The sequence below is a fragment of the Scylla paramamosain genome, chromosome 2, assembly GCF_035594125.1.
Source record: "Scylla paramamosain isolate STU-SP2022 chromosome 2, ASM3559412v1, whole genome shotgun sequence".
NCBI lineage: Eukaryota > Metazoa > Arthropoda > Malacostraca > Decapoda > Portunidae > Scylla > Scylla paramamosain.
The window spans coordinates 28150202-28171816 of record NC_087152.1 but is presented as its reverse complement, the minus strand read 5'-3'; the positions used below and the strand labels follow the sequence as shown (position 1 = coordinate 28171816).

The 21615-nt window shown below is 41.3% G+C and overlaps 1 protein-coding gene across 15 annotated transcripts in view; it reads right to left on the bottom strand.

Annotated features, from left to right (window-relative positions):
- Window positions 1-21615, bottom strand: part of LOC135112651 (pre-mRNA-processing factor 40 homolog A-like) — a 214961-nt gene that overhangs the window by 3082 nt on the left and 190264 nt on the right. For 10 of the 15 annotated variants that reach the window (XM_064027284.1, XM_064027319.1, XM_064027336.1 and 7 more), the window contains one exon: window positions 6073-6096. The exons of the other annotated variants lie outside the window; for them this stretch is intronic. In XM_064027284.1, the coding sequence (XP_063883354.1) occupies window positions 6073-6096 (24 nt within the window). The remainder of the gene's footprint in view (window positions 1-6072; window positions 6097-21615) is intronic. 15 annotated transcript variants of the gene reach the window in all.

Here is a 21615-nt window from a genome sequence, read left to right as displayed (position 1 = left end):
AATATGTTTAGATTTTACTGTATGATTTTGAGAGAAAAAACAGCTGACAATGCTACATACTTACAGTAATGATGAGTATGTGGACAGGGTGTTTCTCCAATATGGATACCTGCCTGGCTTCATTTGAATTTCATACCACAGCTAAATAAAGCCTCAAAATACATATGTGTATAGAACATTTTCCACTTAGAATAACATGTACTTTCATCTCTAGCAATATCCACAAAAACGCTGTAAATTACAACTAGATAAATATAACTAGGTAAACACACACACACACACACACAAACAGTATTGATTTACAAATATTGAAAAATAAACCACTAAACTACAAATCAGTATCAATAACTAGAACAATAAGATTTATGAATAAAAAAAAAAGTTACCATGTTTAACTATGTAATTTTAAGGGTTAAGAGTGATTGATATATACGTAACACAAAAGAGAAAATGGATATATGGATTGTGTTCATCTGGATCTGAAAAAAAAGTTCTTCATGAGAGACTACTTTTGGAAGGTAGAAAATATAGATGGATTTAATGAAAACATGGATAGAAGCCCATCTGAAAAAACAACAAAAATGAGAACAAAAAATAAAATATGACAAATTAGGGAATAGGAGAAAGTGGAGTGCTACAAAAATCCTTTTCTTGACATGATGCACAATTTTCGGGAAAAAATAAAGTCAGAATTATTGTAAAATCCTGCAAAATTATCTGAATAAGATCTATGAGTAGAGCAAGAGATGGGAAATGGAACTCAGGTGTGTGCAAATGCTAAATAATGGAAAAGAGTAAAAGCAGAGATCTTAAAAGAAAGATTAGACAGAAAATGAAGAAGTAACAAACATCTTCAGAAAATAAATTAATAAACAAATCAAAGACTCAGAAGTGGTAATACAGGACAGTTTGCAATCAGAAAAACATGAAGAAGATATTCAAAAGAATGTAAATTTAGTGAAATACTGGAGTCATATTTTACTACATGGATATAAATATGATGAATATAATTACTAAAATTATCAGACCAAATAATGCAATATGCTATATCTGTATGATTTCCATAAAAGAAAAAAGAATTGGAAATTGGAATTGGAAAGGATACAGAGAATAGCAACCAAGATGCTTTCACAACTGGAAGTATGAATTTATCATGAGAAGTTAAGAGCAGTAGACGTACCAATACTCCACCAAAGAAGAGAAAAAAGAGACTTAAAAACAGTTAAATAAGATGAAAGAAACAGATGAGAGATTCTCAACTCCTTTATTGCTAAGTAATTGCAGTAACACTGCTGCTGGTGATGCTGAATTGCCAAGACCATTAATCAGACTTGAATCTCCCACTCTTTTATGTGTTCCAACAATATTCTTATGTTCATTTTCATTGGTCCGCATCATAGGGGTCATAACAGAGGGTGGTCCCTGATCCCTATGATATGGACCAATAAAAATAAGACACTCAAATGTTGATGAAATACAAAAAGGTGGAATTCAAGTCTAGTTAGTAGTACTACCAAGATATCGGGAATATCTGGTGCATAAGAACAAGCCAATCTTTCATCTTTGGACTTTGCTTTTCTAGTGATGCATGTAAATTTTCATTACAATGCTTAGTTTCTGAGATACAGAGGTAAAAAACAGAGACTCCCTGGTTGGGCAGTCTAAATGCACACAGGGTATTTAAGCATCTGGTATTTGAGCAATGAAAGACCTGAATAAAAGAAAATAGCTTCCCTTATGAGGAAGTTTGGAATAAACTACAGCAAACTCCTAAGTTTGGTATGATCTGACTCTGGCAATAAACAAATTCATCCTAATTTCAGCATTTTGTCTGAGCTGTTCACTGATTTGCTTTATCAAAAATACCAGATTTACCTCTCATCATATATAGGACACTCCATCAAGAATACCAGATTTACTTATCATTATATACTGGGCACAGCTTCACAGTATCAGCATCACTTCCTATCTGACACACAGGCCTCAATGCGTGCACACACACACACACACATACACACAAAATGCCATACACTAATGTTGATGGTTTAGTCTCAATGATTGATTGTGAATGAATTTATAAAAACAAATGAACCAGACATCATGGCAATGGTAGAAAGTAAACTAAGAGATTCAGAGACACCAAGTTTAGAAATGGGAAATTACAATATGTGGATAAGAAATGGACATGGAAAATGTGGAGTAGTGATGACATTTGTAAAAAAAAAAAATAAATAAAAAAAAATAAATAAAAAAAAATAAAAAAATAAAAAAAACATATATATCAGGGTCAAGTGTGGAAAAGGCAGAAGGCTTAGTGGAAGGCTTAATTTTGAAATTAATAAACAGAAGAGGAGGAAGACGATATGTTACAGTGGTGTATGTCCTACCAAAAACAAAGACCTACAATAGGCATGAGCATGAACAGTTGCTGAGTGAGACAGAAAAATGCTTGTAAAAAGAAAACAAAATTATTATAATTGGAGGTTTTAACTGTAAAGAGATACACTGGGAGGATTGAAACACAAGAGGAAGAAAAGATTCATAGAGAGATAAAGTTCTGAAATTGGCAATGAATAATACTATGACACAGTGGGTTGAGGAAAACACTGGAAGGAGAGGAGCCATCAAGACTCAATTTGGTATTATCAAAAGAAGCAGATATTATAGAAGACTATGATTGTCCAATAGGAAAAGGTGACCATGTAATGATAAGATTTCACATTAAAGAAAAAAAGAGAGGAAAGTTTTTTTTTTTTATGTAGGAGGGACACTAGCCAAGGGCAACAAAAATCCAATAAAAAAAAAAAGCCCACTGAAATGCCAATCCCATAAAAGGGTCAAAGTAGTCAGAAATTGATGAATAAGTGTCTTGAAACCTCTCTCTTGAAGGAATTCAAGTCACAGGAAGGTGGAAATACAGAAGCAGGCAGGGAGTTCCAGAGTTTAGTAGATGTGAAGATTACAGAAATGAAAGATTTAACTATGGTAAGACAAATTTTGAACAAATGAGGAGATACTTTGGTGAGATGGACTGGAGTGCATACATCATTTCAATTCAGAGTAACTGAAATCAATACAAACAAATGGGGCATTCACTATGGACTGAATTGCTTGTGATCACCAGCTATTTTAATGTAGGGGTCAATCAATCCTTTCACACAGTTTCCTGAAGATGCACATTTGAAAATCACCTCGTGATACATCTTGATGTGCTCTACCTATATGCTACAAAACATCAATCCTAAGTATTTATTCTGAGAGTATCCATGGAATCTGATGATGCACACTCTACAGAACAGTTATTATAAGCTAAATATTCATAACTAGGATCTCAGTTTTCATGTCTATTTCTAGTCTCCTTTTTTTTTTTTTTTTATATAGGAAGGACACTGGCCAAGGGCAACAAAAATCCAATAAAAAAAATATGCCCACTGAAATGCCAGTCCCATAAAAGGGTCAAAGCAGTGGTCAAAAACTGATGAATAAGTATCTTGAAACCTCCCTCTTGAAGGAATTTAAGTCATAGGAAGGTGGAAATACAGAAGCAGGCAGGGAGTTCCAGAGTTTACCAGAGAAAGGAATGAATGATTGAGAATACTGGTTAACTCTTGCATTAGAGAGGTGGACAGAATAGGGGTGAGAGAAAGAAGAAAGTCTTGTGCAGCGAGGCCACGGGAGGAGGGGAAGCATGCAGTTAGCGAGATTAGAAGAGCAGTTAGCATGAAAATAGTGGTAGAAGACAGCTAGATATGAAACATTGTGGCGGTGAGAGAGAGGCTAAAGACTGTCAGTTAGAGGAGAGGAGTTGATGAGACGAAAAGCTTTTCATTCCACCCAATCTAGAAGAGCAGTATGAGTAGAACCCCCCCAACCATGTGAAGCATACTCCATACATGGACGGATAAGGCCCTTGTACAGAGTTAGCAGCTAGGGGGGGTGAGAAAAACTGGCGGAGACGTCTCAGAACGCCTAACTTCATAGAAGCTGTTTTAGCTAGAGATGAGATGTGAAGTTTCTAGTTCAGATTATAAGTAAAGGACAGACTGAGGATGTTCAGTGTAGCCAAAATGAATTTCATTTGTATTACATTTTGTATTACAACTTGACAAATAAATTATCTTATCTTATCTTAGAAGAGGGGGGCAGTTGAGTGTCACTGAAGAAGAGGGGATAGTTGTCTGGAAGGTTGTGTTGAGTTGATAGATGGAATAGTTTGAAACATTTTTCTACTGATTTCTAGAGGGTCTAATGATTTATCTGACAAATCCCAAAAAGAGTCGAGCTAGTAATATTTGTGCTGCCAGGATATTGTGATAGCTGAAACTGTGCTGAGATGAAAGGCCCAACCAATACCAGACACACTGACTTCTCCAAAAGACCAAAAAACCTGAAGCAGGAGATATGAGTTTGCAGTTCTGCTGTAAAACCACAGTCTATGACGTGTTGTGGTTGATTGTACAAACATGTCACAAAAGAAGAACTACATTGTGAAAGGATGAATGCCCCAATTATATCCAACATGATGAATGCCCCAATTGTTACCGCCGAGTGAGTGAAAGAAGTTGTTGTTGAGCAAGCATATGCTAAATAATATGATCTGTGTTATGAGAGTTAAAGTGAACTAGTATATGAAGCATGGGTAACACTAAGGAAACTAAGTTAATTAGAGGAGAGATTAAGGAAACTGAATTCATTATAGTAGTTAATTGCAGTAGTGAAGATGTGTGAGAGGAACTAGCTGTGGAGAGCTTAGCTGCAGAGAGGTAGTGAGTGTTGTGTTCATGTGGTAAAGCTGATGACATGGCATGTAGGGTAGATAAGACAAAGAGGGATGAGTCACCCGGGAACTATTGCTGACCTAAGGGTAAGACAGGCAGGCATGAGGCGCCAAGGGCCAGCAGGAACGAAGCCTGGAGAGACAGATTTCTTTGTACCACCACTGATTTAGGGTGTGACTACTCCAAGAGAGATCAGACCACTAAAATACAGACACAGATGTTGCTTGGTGACAGGCCTTCTTAAGACCCCAAACACGTGAGTTCCACATCTGTATTACGAGGGGTTGATTGCCCTAATTAGCATAATCCATGATTAGTGATGCATTATGCTGATACAGTATGTAATGGTTAGTAGTGCTACACACGTCTTGTGTGTATTATGTATGTCTTCAGGTTTGACCGAATGCAATAAACGATTCGTGTCACCATGTGGGTCTAAAATCCTTTAGCTGCCTCCGGGCAGCTACACCAATTATATCCAACATGAATGAGAAACTGACAAGCCTTGATCACTTGGCATCAATAATTGTCACAAGCGAGAAGACACACCACCACCTGCAGTGCAAGGTGATCATCTGTTTGATTATGAAGATGAAACACCTGAGGATTTGAACAATGTCTCTGAAAGCTCATGATGGTGAATCCTGTTCTATGAAGGGAGTGAAGGAATAATGTGGGAGATTATCACTGTAAAAATTGTCAATATCAATTTCTCCTTCTATATATTGTTTCAGTAATTTGTAACTCTATTCAAATATGTATTCTTGTGTTAGGCAATACATCAAACAGTTCAAACAATTCTAGGGTATTCTAAGTCTGAGGTAAAAACTACATTAAAATAGAAAAGCAATTGTTAGCTTCTCCAAAGGAGCCCTAACAAATAAAGTGTTTTGTATTTTCATTATTACCCATAGTCTAGTGATCTGTGACTTTAGTGCTGAAATTGTTAGCTTCTCCAAAGGAGCCCCAACAAATAACGTGTTTTGTATTTTCATTATTACCCATAGTCTAGTGATCTGTGACTTTAGTGCTATGTCTTCAGAACAGAACAAATGCAAAACTTAGGAGCCCACTGCATATAAGAAAGCATCAACACAGTGTCTACAAACTGAAAGAAATACTACATGAATACAGATATGAAGGCAGGACCACATGAGCTTAGCTGAGGTCCTGTAAAATATAACTGAAAGAAATACTACATGAATACAGATATGAAGGCAGGACCACATGAGCTTAGCTGAGGTCCTGTAAAATATAACTATGTAAGTACTGTGCAAGCCATTCCCATACATACCTCTGGTGAAAGCTCCTGAATGAGCTTGAAATAAAAAAAAATACAGTGTTATGCTGCGAAAAGGGTGAATAATTACTCAAAACACTCAAGATTTGATGACAGAACATGCCATCTCTATCCTGACATATGGAAGGAAACCCATCATGCAATGAATAAAGGATTCCTTGTAGATGTGTTGAGTTTTAAGCATTCAATCACTACATATTGTAGAAGCAATAATTTATTTGACGAGGTTCCATTTCTTGAGGAATTTCAAACCTGAAGTGAAAAGTGACAATAATTAAGAAAGACCATACAGTGATGAAGCAGCAATGATGTACTGTGTATAATGCTTATCTTTATAGTAATTGTGTAGTTATTTAATTACATTAATGACAGTAAGCTCAGAATAGGTAACCAAATATAAAAAAAGAAAAAAAATCATATCATTGCTACCTCACTGAAAAGGGAAGACAGATTAATAATAATAATAATAATAATAATAATAATAATAATAATAATAATAATAATAATAATAATAAACCAGATGCAACATTACTCATGCTAGTTTCTTGTCATATGAGAGACAAAATAATTGTAAATAAAAATAATGAATGTACATTTCTGCACTGCATTTGAGATTTCAACCGTTGATCATCAAAGTAAGACACCTTTCTCATTAAATTTTATAGTGCAGTATTTGTTCTAATAATAGTAACAATCTTTGGATGACAATGATAAAAAGTATGATGATAGATTTTATTGGCTTTGAAAATGACTAAAAAGGTTTTCAATTCACACCTCATGTTTCAGAACTGATTTCTTTAAGTTTCTCATGTTGATTTTTTCTATTCACACATCATGTTTTAAAACTTTCACTTAATGTTACTTAATTTTTCATTATTTTCTCTCTGATGTGTTTGTTTACCTAAAGCCTCTCAAAGCAGGAGCAAAATACGAGTATAGGTCTTCTGTTGTAGCACAAAGTGTACATAGGGTATCAATATAGTTTTGATTGTTTTAATGGGACATTAATATATATAAAACATCAAAGTTCTGTAAACATATATTATGTATATTGTTGCGTGCAATGATGTAAGGTGATGTAGAAAGAAGAATGAAGAAAAAAGGATGGGAAGATGAAGGAGAGAGAGAGAGAGAGAGAGAGAAAGATGAGAAGAGAGACATACTGGGGACGAAAATTGGATGTGTCTCTTGTGTAGCCCAGCCTGCAGCTCTTAATATAACATTCATCCCCATAGTCACTTGTGTTCCCCACGTAATTTTCCTTATTTCCCCTTGTTCATTCAATTCGAGTCTCACCCAGTATTTAGTAGAAGAGTTGCTCTTGACAATAAAATAATCAGTATTCATCCAGGCCCCAAAGTTTAGTCAGTAGAATTTTCAGAAGAAAAGTGTTTTATAGTGTCAGCTTGCAGTGTGTGTGAGGCAGCGGGTGGGTGGGTGTGTGTGTCCCCTCTCTTGTACCCCCTCCATATTAGCAGAATGGGAGAGTGTTCCAAATCACTTCCCACACTTCTGAGTCAGTCACAGTCTAGCTACCACTTGAGACAGACATATAAATGCAGACCATGGAAGAGGCTGGGAGGATTTTTACAGTTAGATGGATCAGTTGCTTTAAGGGGATAATTGAGTAAGTACTGGCCGTACACCCCAGTCTATGTGGGTAGTATAAGAGTCTCCATAGTAATCTGCCAGAGAGTGTAGTTAATTGTAACACATTCTATATTCTGGGACATGACTCCTCAGTTGCATGTGTGTGCGGAATGACCTTTGTTACAGTAAGAGATAAATTACCCTCCTGTTTGTGTGTGGGCACTCGTCTGTATTCATGTTGTCATGTTAAATGCTAGAAATGCTGGAAATGGGCGGTCCATTACGAGGGTGGTTTTTCCCCAGGTTATTATACCTTGACCTTATATGTGTTTGTTGTTAGTTGTGCTGTTTCCCTAGAATGTGTTAATTGATTCTTGCCAAGCTGTTGGAATTTGCAGTTGTATTATATTCCTTTACCTGTGGGTGGGTAAAAACAGGCTGGAGACTTTATTAGTGTGACCTGGCATTACGACCAGTCGTGTAAAGTATGCAGGAGTCAGAAAGGACCCTGTACACTCGTAATTAAGCCCTGCAACAAGTAACGTAAAGGGTGACTTGGGGAGAAGCTAATCCAGTTGAGGCAGCTGTGGGAAGGGCAGGGATTTGTGATCGTAACAACATTACAGTAAAATCCCTCTCATCCAGCATTCGAGTATCCGGCAGCTTCAAGTATCGGGCACATTTTTCCCCGAGCCTTAAAATCAATAAAAAATCAATGTGTACTCATAAAATCGATTAAAATTCCCGCGCGAAGCATACTTTGTCCCCTCGCCACCAGAGCACACTGCTTCGCGCCACCTGCGGCCCAGTGCACTGTGTTTACTCAGTGACTCAGTCCCGCGTGTGCACTGTTTATCGCCTGACGCCTTCATCATGCCTAAACTTGTAGAAAAGAGGAAGCGTGTTGTGCTTACACTTACGCAGCTGATCAGATCAACTGCTGATTAGATCAGCTGATCTTTGTTATGGTAAGATGCGTGAGTGTAGGGTGGTGATTGTGGACATAATTTCACTTCTATTCAAGTATCCGGCAATATTCAAGTATCCGGGATGTAGGCGGTCCCGTTGATGCCGGATAAGAGGGATTTTACTTCAGCAACCCACCGCTATTGCTGGAGAGGCTCCACATGAGATACACAAAGATCAAGGTACTGACAGTGACGCTTTGTTCTCGGTACAGGCAAGACGTGTTTGTCTTACTGCGGCGGTTTGCCATTTTGGCATTAGTTACCCGTTATCTGAATTTCAGAGCGGGTTGGCACTTATTTTACACCTTACTCACTTTGTTTTACCTTACTTTATTACCCCGTGATCCTGTTGGAGCGGGAAGAGTGCCTGGTGTTCCTTTCCTGTTATCCATGAGGAGCGGGAGGACACGGTGTTGAACAAGGTGAGGTTATGCACACGTGTTACCTGTTATTCAAACTTGGAGCAGGTTCTCATTTATTCATTGTCTATTGTTTTTTACTAGTGTGTTGTGGGTGTTATACTGTGCCTTTGTCTCGGTGTTTTTCCCCGTTATCTACATTTGGGAGCGGGTGAATGTAAACAAGCGGCCATGGCGCGATTATTTCTTTGTGATTGCTGGCCCGTGGTGCAGGTTTTAAGGTTCGATTTGATTATATCCCGTTATCTGTATTAAGAGCGGGCTGAACTAAGATTATTTTGTCTGTGTTTTTTCCCGTTATCTCTCAGGAGCGGGACAGGTGACAGAGTGTACTGTTGTGAAGGAGTTTGGTTCATCAATATGTCTTCCTCGGGGGATTCTACACCTCCAAGAAGCGGTTCTTCACATTCTTGTGGAAGCCGACTCTATTCGTCCACTAGGCATAAAAAGAGGAAGAATATCCAACGGTTTGGGGCCTCTGCTAGGGAGGATGAAGTTGCAAGTGATCGTGTGTCTAAGATGGACGCCCGACCACCAGCTAGCCAGTCTGGAGATGTTAACAATACTACGTTATCCAAGTTTTTGGAGGCTTGGGCTGCACTTCAGGAGGATGTGAATAAACTTAAGAGTGACAGAGGTGCCAGGGCAAGTGTTGGTTCTGAGCCTGGCACATCAGGCATCAGATCTGGGCCAGCACAGGACTTAGGGGGTACTCATGAGATTTCTGCCTCCCCTCCCCCTTCTTCCTCTGGTGCACTTTCTGGCTTTAGGTCACAAGAAATGAGTGCTGAAGAAGGTGAGATCGAAGATGAAGCTCCTTCGGGCAGTATTCTGTTACAAGCAGCTAAGGCCTATGTGCTTATGGATGACTGTTCTGAAGCTATTGAAGAACCGATTGCTGCAATGGTGAATCACTGGTTTTCTCATGGTTTGAAAGAGGAAGACCATAAGGAGATTTTGGCAGATGAGGCTTCTAAACGTCCTAGAAACTGTAAGGCACTTATCCCAGTCGAGTGCAACTCACAAGTGCTGGATGCCCTACCCACTGAGGCAAAGAAAGCTGATTTCCGACTGAAGGAAATTGGTAAGGATATAACTAAGGCTGCCACTATTATGGTTAAATCACTTACTGTTCTGGACAAGTTTGCCAATGAGGAGCAGAATCAGGTTATTGGTCATGAGGTGGCTATGCTTAATGGTGCCTTGGGGTTGTTAGGGCATGCAAACTTTAAACTGAATATGAATAGACGGTTTTTCCTCAAACGAGAGATAAACCAAAAGTATGCGCACTTATGCACTGATAAGACTCCTGCGACTGGCTTACTGTTTGGGGATGATCTTACTCAAGCTACCAAACAGATTGAGGAGGCCGAAAGGCTGAAGAACAAGTTTACCCACAAGAAGACTTCCCATTTTGGAGCTCCAGGTCTTGGGAAGTTAAGTGGTGGTAAGCAACGTGGTTTCTTTGGGAAGCCAGCTTTCCGGGGTATGTCTACCCGGTTTAAACCTTACGGCTTACACAAACCTGCCACCAGAGGGGATGGCCGCCCTTCTTATCACAGAGGGAACTCCTCTTCAAAAAACCCAAGGGGCCGGGGACACTACAATCCCCAGCAGTAATTCAGGTAAGGAATGACTTTGAAGCGGGTCAGCTTCATAAGTTTATTGGTGAATGGTGCAAACTTACTAGTGATCCTTTCATTTTGGACATTGTTAAACATTGCCATCTTGAGATTGATGAACAGAACATTACTCATTTATTTTCTGAGGAAGTGGAATACAAATTTAGTGATGAGGAGAAAGTTATTATGACTAATGAAATAGATAAATTGTTGAGCCAGAAGGTTATCAAAGAGACTCACAGACAGGTGGGCCAGATTATTTCACCAGTTTTCTTGAGAGAGAAAAAAGAGGGTGGCTACAGGTTGGTGCTTAATTTGAAGAAACTCAACATATTCATGAATTACATCCATTTCAAAATGGAAAATTTTGAGCAGGCAATTAGGCTAATCAGTTCAGGCGCTTTCATGGCTTCGGTGGATCTGAAGCATGCTTATTATTCAGTCAAAATTGCAGAGGAGCAGCAAAAATACCTTTGTTTTAAATGGGCAGGGAAGATATACCAATTCACTTGCCTTCCTAATGGTGCTTCTGCAGGTCCTCGTCTTTTCACTAAACTTTTGAAGCCGATTTTTTCTTTTTTGAGATTGAAAGGCTACACCATTACTTCCTTTATAGATGATACTCTTATGTGTAGCAAGTCAGTTGAGGATTGTGTTGCTTGTTTAAAGGATACTGTGGAAATTTTGCAAAATGTGGGGTTTTGTATTAATGTGGACAAGTCAGTTTTGGTGCCTACAAAACGCATAGAATATCTTGGCAACATCATCGATTCTGAAGCCATGACTGTCACACTCCCTGCTTGTAGAGTGAAGAAGATTGTGGAAAGTTGTTCATCCTTGGCCAGTAGAAATAAGGCAAAGAAAACAAATGTACTACGACATCCCTCATCAGCGGAAGAACACCCGATTATGACCCACACCCAATTGATGGCATGTCTTTTGTCAGGCAACAACTTAGAGGGAGAGGTGTATCGTCAGAAGGTACAGAGATTATCATGGCATCGTGGAGACCAGGTACGATGCGGCAATATAGACCACACATTAAAAGATGGTCATCATTTTGTGATAGATGGAATATCAATCCCTCTACTCCGTCTGTAATTAGTGTTTTGAATTTCCTTTCGGAGACATTTCATAGAGGGGTGGGGTATGAGTCTGTTAACACAGCAAGAGGTGCTCTCTCTGCTTTAGGCATTACGTTGGAAGGATGTAGAGCTGGGAATCATCCACTTATCAATAGGTTTATGCGTGGTGTGTTTAACTTGAGACCCTCTTGCCCTAGGTATGCTGAAACCTGGGATGTGCAGCCAGTATTGCAGAAGCTGAGGTCCATGAGCCCATTACAAGACCTATCTTTGAAATCTTTAACTTTGAAATTGGTGATGCTTATGGCATTGACTCAAGCTGCAAGAGTACAGACCTTACATTTATTATTGTATTCCAATGCTATTGTTGATAACAATTCTGTATCTCTTTTGTTAGGGGGCAACATTAAGCAGTGTCGTCCGAAGTTTAATGTGAGAATGCTTAAGTTTCATGCTTATTTACCTGATTCTAGAATGTGTGTTGTAAATACCTTGAAGGAATATATTAACAGAACGGAGAATCTGAGAAAGGAATTTGGGAAGGATAATGGGAAACTCCTCATCAGTGTGGTGAAGCCACATAAAAGTGTTTCCAAAGATACAGTGGCAAGGTGGATTAAAACTGTTCTTGTCGACTGTGGTATCAATACTAAGAAATTCACGGCTGGCAGTGTTCGACCAGCCTCTGCTTCCAAGGCCAAAGCCATGGATGTCCCAGTTAACATTATCTTATCTAAGGCAGGTTGGACTCAGGAGACAACCTTTGCTAAACACTATAATAAGGAGATCACTCAGGTTTCAGATTTTTTTCAAGAGGCCATACTGGATTCTGTATTGTAATGTTAACAGGTTTCTCTATTCATTTGCGTTGGATCTCAATTGACATATTTTGTTTGTTTTATACATGTACTATATGTTTTTGTAAGGGACATATCTGTTTAAGGAGGAGGATTTTTCATACAATGAAGTTGGGATACATATTTAGTTTGTTTAATTTTCAATCACTCACTTGGAGAACGTTAAAGGATTGTGTAGTTCTGAGAGTACACCCACATGGCTTTAAAATCTCATGTGGAGCCTCTCCAGCAATAGCGGTGGGTTGCTGAAGTAAAATTATAGAAGTACATGAGACTTACCATGGGTCAGTTGAAATGTGCTTCGGATTTTGCGAAGCAAGCCACCGCTGCTGGAGAGAGCTTTCACATGCCCACCACTCCCACCCTTCGGAAAGATGGGCTTTTGACTTTGTGTTTCTCTTTCCGACGGGCATTTTTCGGGAACTTGTGGCATGTGGGTGGCTCTCAGCTCTTTAAAGTCTGTCGGTACCTTGATCTTTGTGTATCTCATGTGAAAGCTCTCTCCAGCAGCGGTGGCTTGCTTCGCAAAATCCGAAGCACATTTCAACTGACCCATGGTAAGTCTCATGTACTTCTATAATTTTACTGTATTTATGTTTTCTTTGAGATCATGGTCTGGTGATTACCAGACCAATAAAAAGGGGCCTTGAGGATGTGAGGATGCCAGAGAGTGCTTGGGCTTTTAAAAAGCTAAAATTCTGAGACTAGTTGGTGGTAAGTTTCAGAGAAAACTTAAGTAAACTCTAAAGGAATACTTTTTTTGTCAGGAAAATTGGCCAAGGGAACAAACAACTTAGTATAAACCATTCCTTACTTTCCTTCCCTTCTGATTTCACTAATTCTGATAACACCACTGTATTCAGGAGTTTCTCTATCAAATGCCACAATTTGTAATTACAAGCAGCATTATATTTCTACGAAACAATCAACAGAGAAAAAACATTGTATAAGCTTTCATAACACTGTTTTTTTAATTTAACTCATATTATCTTGCATATTCTAAGTCTGCCATTTTTTTTTTTTTTTTTTGACAGATCCGCAATCCACTATCATGATACTGCCCAGTGATCACAGAACCATACATGTATTATAAAAAGTAAGTGAACTACAGATAACAGAAGTAAAACATGTGGTGTGGAGAGTCCACTTCTGGAGCTGAACAGGGAGACAGGCTCCAATTATAAGCTTGAAATTGACTGAGTATACATTTGGTGCCAAAATTCTCAGTCGTGTCAGCATCTGTATGCCATTCAATTAGTCTGACACAGTTGCATGGGAGAGTGGAGCACTGATAATATCTGATTTAGCAACTCAAGACAGACCTTGGGTGCACTCACACATTAACAGTTCTAGTAAAGATTTGACTGTTGAGTGATAAGAAGCTTTTTGTGCATGCATTCCTTAATTGATTTTTTGCAAGTTACTGTTACATAGTATCTTTCCACCATTGGCTAGTAAATCACCCATTACTGGTGACAGAATACCATCTGTGGTTGCCTTGTGCTGAGGAAAAATGTTTAAGAAACAATTATTATTGCTGGAAGTAGAGAGGAAGAACTGTGTGGTGGGTAAAGAGGTTCAGAGTTGTGACTGAAATTCTGATACAGTAGATGCTTGTGTATTAATTCACCCAAGGGCCTGTCAGATATACAGAGTTCTGGATATGTGGAAGTTTGTTTCCACAACCCTTTACAATTGAGAAATAACACATAAATACAGCTATAAGAGTAAGGAAACAATGTATTAAAGCACAAAAAATGATACAAATTGTTAATACATAATGTCTGTATTTATCTAATAATGTTAAAAATGCTACATATTATTTCATTGCTACAATGAGTACAGTTATGTAGACTGTACTTGCACCTCTGCATACCACCTGGCAGAATTGAGTGCATGGGTGGTTTGAATTGCAGAGAGCTACCCACTTGGCTGGGCAATTTGAATTTCAGCCAGTACTGTCTTTACTGCTCCAGATAGTGGTAAGTGTATACTGTATCAAAAAATTTTAGAGATCCACCACCAAGAACACAGGTTCTTTTCTTTCAATTCCTTTGCTGTTAGATGAGGATTACATTCAATTCCTTTTGTCATAATGTTCATGGTTCACTGAGCAACTTTCTTTCCTAACATAGGGGTCACTTTATGCTCTGGGATAGATGGTGTGGCCATTATTTCTGAACCCTTTCACCTGCTGGTACACAAAGCAACCACAGGTGTTATTTTGTCACTAGTAAAAGGCAGTTTAGTAGCCATTAGTGAGTGATATGGAAAAATATGTAACAGTAACTTGCAAAAGTCAATTCAGGAAGGCACATACAAAAAACATCTTGTCACTCAACTATCAAATCTATACTAAAACCATAAATGTATGAGTGTGCCCAAGGCCATCATCTTTCTTGAGTTGCTAGGTCAGAAATTATCAGTGCTCTGCTCTCCCATGCAACAGAATCAAATTACTATAGTAAAACCAGTCTAATTTGGCAGCTAGGGTGGGGTCAGGGTGTGGCTGCCTCTTTTCCCTACACAAAACCAGAGGTGGGTTGCCTCCCAGGGGATATGTGGTGGGTGATTCCTCTCAGAATGAGGTCACTTGCACCTCACTGTTCCCAATGAGTTCAATGTTTTATTTTCATTATCATTTTTTTTTTTTTTTTGCTAAGGAAATTATATATACCATACTTGTATTCCTACAAAATACCCCCAGAAACCCTAAAAGATGGGTGAGATGACAAATTTGTCCATGCAGAGTGTGCACCACACTGGCAAGTTCTGCCAAAAGGTGTTCTTCATCAATGCCCTGTGCGGCAATTTCAGACAAAAGCACAATAGTTCAAAGTGTATTTTCATCACTAATCTTTCCTCTACACAATAAAACAAATTGGAAGTCCCTCAGTTGTAGCACGATGGAGATATGGCTTCTTCTGGCCATGCCAGGCAAACTTGTTCATATGAGTACAGTTGACCTTGGGGACTTGTTCTCCCACCTCACCCTGCACCACATTCTGACCACCAACACAACATGCATTTAAAAAGGGATCTTATGATACCACTCTGATTCAATGCTGTTTACTGGTTGACTCATTGTACTTCCCAATAATAAGAGTGGAGGTACAAGGAACCCTTGTCACACTCCCTTCATCCACACATTCAGACATGGGGAAATAGTTATCAGTGTATACTCCATTTCTAAGGTCAGTTGTGCAATGGAACCTGAAGGAAATGAAGTAGAAAGGTTGTCATAAGCAACTAAACACAACGATTACATCACAGAATTACAAACCTTGGCAGGAGAGAGGAGGGCTGGAATTCCTGCCACCCATCCTTTAGGGGATATAACATACTTGCCCACCTTAAACCCGGAGTGAGTTAATATAAGTAGCATTTCAGAATGAGGTCACTGCCTCACTGGGGCCTGGGTCAGGCTGGGGGGATGAGTGTTGCCCTTCACAATGAGTTTAGTATATTTCTTCATTAAGTAAATTTGAATTTTGAACTGAGAGAAAATTCAATTTTTTGTTGGCACCGAGTGGATGCCAGTGCTTCATACACAGGACTTGCATCAATGTATTTGAGATGGAAGTCTGGATCCAGTAAACTGCAAAGTCTACATACAAGTAGGCAGCTATCAACAACACTCACCAAAAAAAGAAGCCACAGAAAAAAGCAAAAAAGAGTGAGTCTCGTTCAACCCTACCACCTAAACACCTATCTAACTACTGACTAACCCAAAAGGGGGCATGGCCTAGGAAGGTAAAGAGAAGAGGACATGTAACACTCACAATCAAAAAATACCATGTATAGCCAGGTAGGGTCTGAATGAGACAGGGGGAAGGAAAGGAGGAAATTAAGAGTGTGACCAAAACATTGGCATCCACTCAGCAGCACCAAAAACTGATTCTTCACTTTGTTCAAAATCTCACTTTGGTGGCCACTTTGTGGATGCCAATGCTGCTTCCCATGTGGAGATAGTCTATGAAGAAACCAATCTGGGACACATACTTGCTAAATGAGGAGAAGTTTGAAGATCCACAGCTGTGATGTAAGCAGATGCACCAATAGCAAACACTGAATAAGACCAACCTGATGGGGAAACTGCAAGAATGATCCCCAACAAGACCAAGAAAATCCACACTAATGCCCCACATGTAAAGGGGCCACACGTCCATAAGTTACGGACAACCAAAACACAGAAAACAAACCTGAAGTTTCATAGAATAAGAAAGAGGGACCCTGAACATATGAGGTCTCAAACAAAGGATTGGTTAGGCAGGAGGAACTGAGCTCATTGTGACACAGGGTATATTGGTGACTTGAATGGAGAGGTAGCGATGGACATAAATGTGAACTGAGCTCCACTGGCCTCCATTGCAATTAGTCTATAAGGAATGGGAATGAAGAAAAGGAGAGAAGCTGCCATTTTCCAGACACCCTAACTTCTTGGGCAATGTCCTGGATGATCACATAAAACTTGTGTGATGTGGACACTAGAGCCAGGCCAGACAAAGATATGGTCCAAAGAAGAATCAGAAGCTTGAAGATACTGGTGGAGAGGAGACAGGACACAGAGGATGATGAACCTGATCTTGAAACCGAGCAGGAATAATGAAGGGGGAAAGGTGGTGATCTTCCCATTTCTTCTTGGCCAGACAAAAAAGAAACAGAAGCCAATGAAACCTGGATGTCACCGGAAGCAAAGATAGTCCAGGCAGGATGATGAGACAAGGCACGTAATTGTGATGTACACAGGCCAGAAAATAAGGCAACCAAAAAGCAAAGATAGTCCAGGCAGGATGACGAGACAAGGCACATAATTGTGATGTACACAGGCCAGAAACTAAGGTAACCAAAAAACAGTCTTTTGAAAAATCAGAGTCTGTGATAGAAGCTCAGGAAACAGGAACTAAGGAGTTCAGAACCTTAGAGAGGGACCAGAAAGAATGAGACTGACAGGGAGTAGGACACTGAAGGAAGAAGCTGTGGAAGATCCAGTCCAGCAGAGGGGATCCAGTGAAATACCACATCCATAATGAAGCGGAGCAGCAATGTAGGTACAGATAGTAGTGGCAGAGTGGCCTTTCTCATGAAACAAGAAGCCAAAGAACTGAAGAACCACATCTTGAGAGAGGTCTTGAATATCTTTATTGCACAGGAAGGACTGGAAGGCTTTCCAGCAGGATTGGTACTGGTGAACAGAAGAGTCACAAAGGGCTCAAGAAAGATCCAGCACCACTTGTGGAGACAGCTCTCTATATAAGTTCAAAGAGAGAAACTCCATGCGTGAAAGTAGGAGATCCTGGAGGACTTAAGGCCTCTCTCCAACAAACAGATGGTTGAAGGGCAATGGAGAAGGCCACTAGTGCAGGAGTTGCTGACACCAAAGCTGGGCTTGCCAGAGGGGGCTACCAGAAGAACTTGGCATTGGAATGTCTGCAGTTTGTAGCATACCTGTAGTATGCTGGCTGCTGGAGGAGGGAACAGATACAAGAAATTCCACTGACTCTAATTGACCAGAAAGGCATCTGGTCCTCCTGCCTCCATCAGCATCCAACAGGACACAAACAGGGGAAGCTTGCAGTTAGAGGTGGAAGCAAACAGGTCCGCCTGAGGACTGCTGAAAAGTCCATTAGGTCTTGGAACGTGGTCTCCATCAACTCCAACTTTACTGAAGTTCCTGCCTAACATGATGATGCATCAGCCCAAACGCTGTCTGAACCTGGAATATACCAGGTGGACAGGTAGACGTTCTGGGACTTGGCCATGAAAAAGAGATCTTCTGAGATGGAGCAAAGAGCAAGAGAACAAGAAAAGCCTTGGAGAATGCAGTGTACTGCAACTTGGTTATCCAGCTGGAATCTCACACATGGGTCCCTGACCTCTGGAAACTTGTGGAGAAAAAGGACACTAGGAACTCCCTGGCATTGATGTGAAGTTGAGACTGAGAGGGGAATCACAGGCTGTTGGAAGACTGGAGGTCCCAGCCTGAATCTGGAGCATTGGTAGTGATGAACAGCATAGGTTGTGGAGGGGTCCAGGGAGTGATGGAGGACAACTGAATGGTAGAGATCCAGGAAACTTGCGCTCTTGGTCACACTGGGCAATGGGAAATCAGCGGTTTCCTTCCAGGGAAAGTCTCTTGAACCTCAGCCATTTTAGAGGTACTATATTTCCTGTGAAGTTGAGGGAACTTAAGAGGCTGTCCAACAATTGCCTGGTGAAAGTAAGAGACCCCAGTGCCTGGTGAAGCTTCTGCAGCAGACAGACTTGGTTGAGTGCAGAAACTTGTAACATCTGGGATATGGTGTCCCATTGTATGCCGAGCCAAGTGATGGACTGGGAAGGAGACGGATGGGATGTGATGGGTGTGATGTTGAGACCAGTGGGCATGACCCTGAACTGCCAGGAACTTGTGGAGCCAAGGGTGGATGGGCACACATTCTCCAGGTCAAGGGAGACCATCCAGGCATCTGGAGACAAGGTCAGCTGAATTTGCTAAGCAAGAGCATCCAGAAGTGAAGAGTCTGGATACTTTGATTCATCCTGCTCAGGTTGATGGCAAGCTGAAGCTTGTCAGAGTCCCTTTTGGGAACCATGAAGGCATCGAAGATCTCCTCCACAACATCTTGTTCCTACAGCTTGAAAAGAGGATGTCAAACCACCCTGGGGCACGATTGAGGATGGATGATACAGCAGAGGGGTGGATGGTAGGTGGCTACCCAAGCCACCTGCTGAGCCAAGTGATGGACTGGGAAGGAGACAGATGGGATGTGATGGGTGTGATGTTGAGACCAGTGGGCATGACCCTGAACTGCCAGGAACTTGTGGAGCCAAGGGTGGATGGGCACACATTCTCCAGGTCAAGGGAGATCATCCAGGCATCTGGAGACAAGGTCAGCTGAATTTGCTAAGCAAGAACATCCAGAAGTGAAGAGTCTGGATACTTTGATTCATCCTGCTCAGGTTGATGGCAAGCTGAAGCTTGTCAGAGTCCCTTTTGGGAACCATGAAGGCATCGAAGGTCTCCACAACATCTTGTTCCTACAGCTTGAAAAGAGGATGTCAAACCACCCTGGGGCACGATTGAGGATGGATGATACAGCAGAGGGGTGGATGGTAGGTGGCTACCCAAGGCCAAGAGAGAGGCTTGCGGATGACCATGGCCACCCAGTATCCTTGAGGCTATGCCTCCTCCCACCCAGATAGGAGACTGAGCCTGCATGAGTCAGGGAGTGTTGGTTTCTGCTAGATTGGGGAAGTGACTGGGAGGGCTGCAGAGGACCAGGAATAGAATGAGCAGGCTGGTGTGATGAGAAATGGGGAGCTGCTGAGTGGGAAGGAGACCTCAGCAGTCATCCCCTCCTGATGTAAGAAGCTGAAGAGCTTCTACCTGAAACCTGAGGAGTACTTGAAGAACCACCATGGAATCCTGAAAAGGTGGGAAGGCAGTGCTGTGGAGGACAAAAACTCACTGTGTTGACTAGTGGAAGCAGTGGGAGCCAGGACCTTGACAAGCCTGAGAGGAGGAGGAAGAACTGTGGTGTTGAATGTGAACTGTCACCCAAGAGAGTGCAGCCTGTAAAAGATCTCAAGCATAACCTGCATCCAAGAGGGCTGGTAAGAGGGAGTCAGCAGCCAACAAAGACTGTCGAATTGCAGGGTCCACTTCCTGTAGCACAGCTTCGCAACACTGGAGTCTGGCATGCAGAGCTCCTGCAACAGAAGAGACGAAGGCTAGCTGCAGATCTTGCATGGCCACAGAAGCCAAGGTAGTCATATGATGAAAGGCAGCTGAAGTGTCCAAAGCTGAGGAGGACCCAAAATCTGATGCTGTCTTCAAGAACCAAACCTTAATGGAAATCCTTGAGAAAATTGACAGACTTCTTCCCCTGGCCTGGTCATCTTCTGTCAGTAGGGCCTGAGGAGGAAGGGGGAAAGATGGAATGCCAAGTGCTGAAGACAGGGCAGAAAGAAAACTTCCTAGCTGAGCCCACAGGTCGTCTCCATTGGTAATCACCGAAGCAGAAGCACCAAGGACAGAAGGAGAATGGCAGGAGAAAGATCTGGAAGAAGCCAACTTGTCCTACCAGGAGACAAAAGGCTGAATCAGTGTGTCTGTACCCATATCCACCACTGAAGGCAGTGAAAAAGAAGGTATTGGGGTCATGCAGTCGTAAGAAGTGAAGGCTGAGAGGGGGAAGGTAACTGGGCTAGGAATGCCAACTCAGCAGCTGCCCTATAAGCATCATGAGGAGGCACTTGAGGGAAGTGAGGGGCAGTGGTTGGGGTAGAGAACCACAAAAAAAAAAAAAAAAATGAAAGATGACCCTCCAGCAGGGTTGGACATCTCCTGAAGCTGCACTCCTTCCATGGGATCCCAGCAGTCTAAAGGCCAGAAGAGATGATGCCAAGCACAAAAACCATCCTCTGCCTGGGTAACAAACTAGTGTGGAATGACCTTTGTCCAATCATCCCTTGCTGAGCCGAAAGAAGAACCTAGGGACAGTGAAGAAAGGGGAGAAGAGAAATCACCAGGTGGAGGAAAAGCTGAGACTGGAAATGGGGCCAGCCTCATAGAGAGGTGAACAGAACCTCTGGCAATGAGAAGGCATGGGCTGAGGTGAAGGGGAGTGGGGCTGTTTGTTCCAGTGAGAAAAGGAAGAACCAAAGACTTGGCTTTGTCTTCAAGAATACAGGCATGGTCACCACTTGAGCAGGAGGAAGCTTGGTGTGCTCAGGAACCACAGAGTCAGAGGGAGGGAAAGCCAGAGGCAAGACCCAGACAGCAGGAGAGATGGGCAGAGACTCCTGAAGGGAAGCAGGTGAGGAGGCAGCAATAATGATGATAGGGTGTGGAGGAAAGGGAGACTGGACACTGCAGGATCTGGGGCAATAATACGTCGATGGCAACTGGTTGCAGGGGAAAGCCAGTGGTGCCTTAATGCGAGCATCCCTGCTCGGAGTGTTATCCCTATCCTCCTCCAAGAAACCCTGAAAGG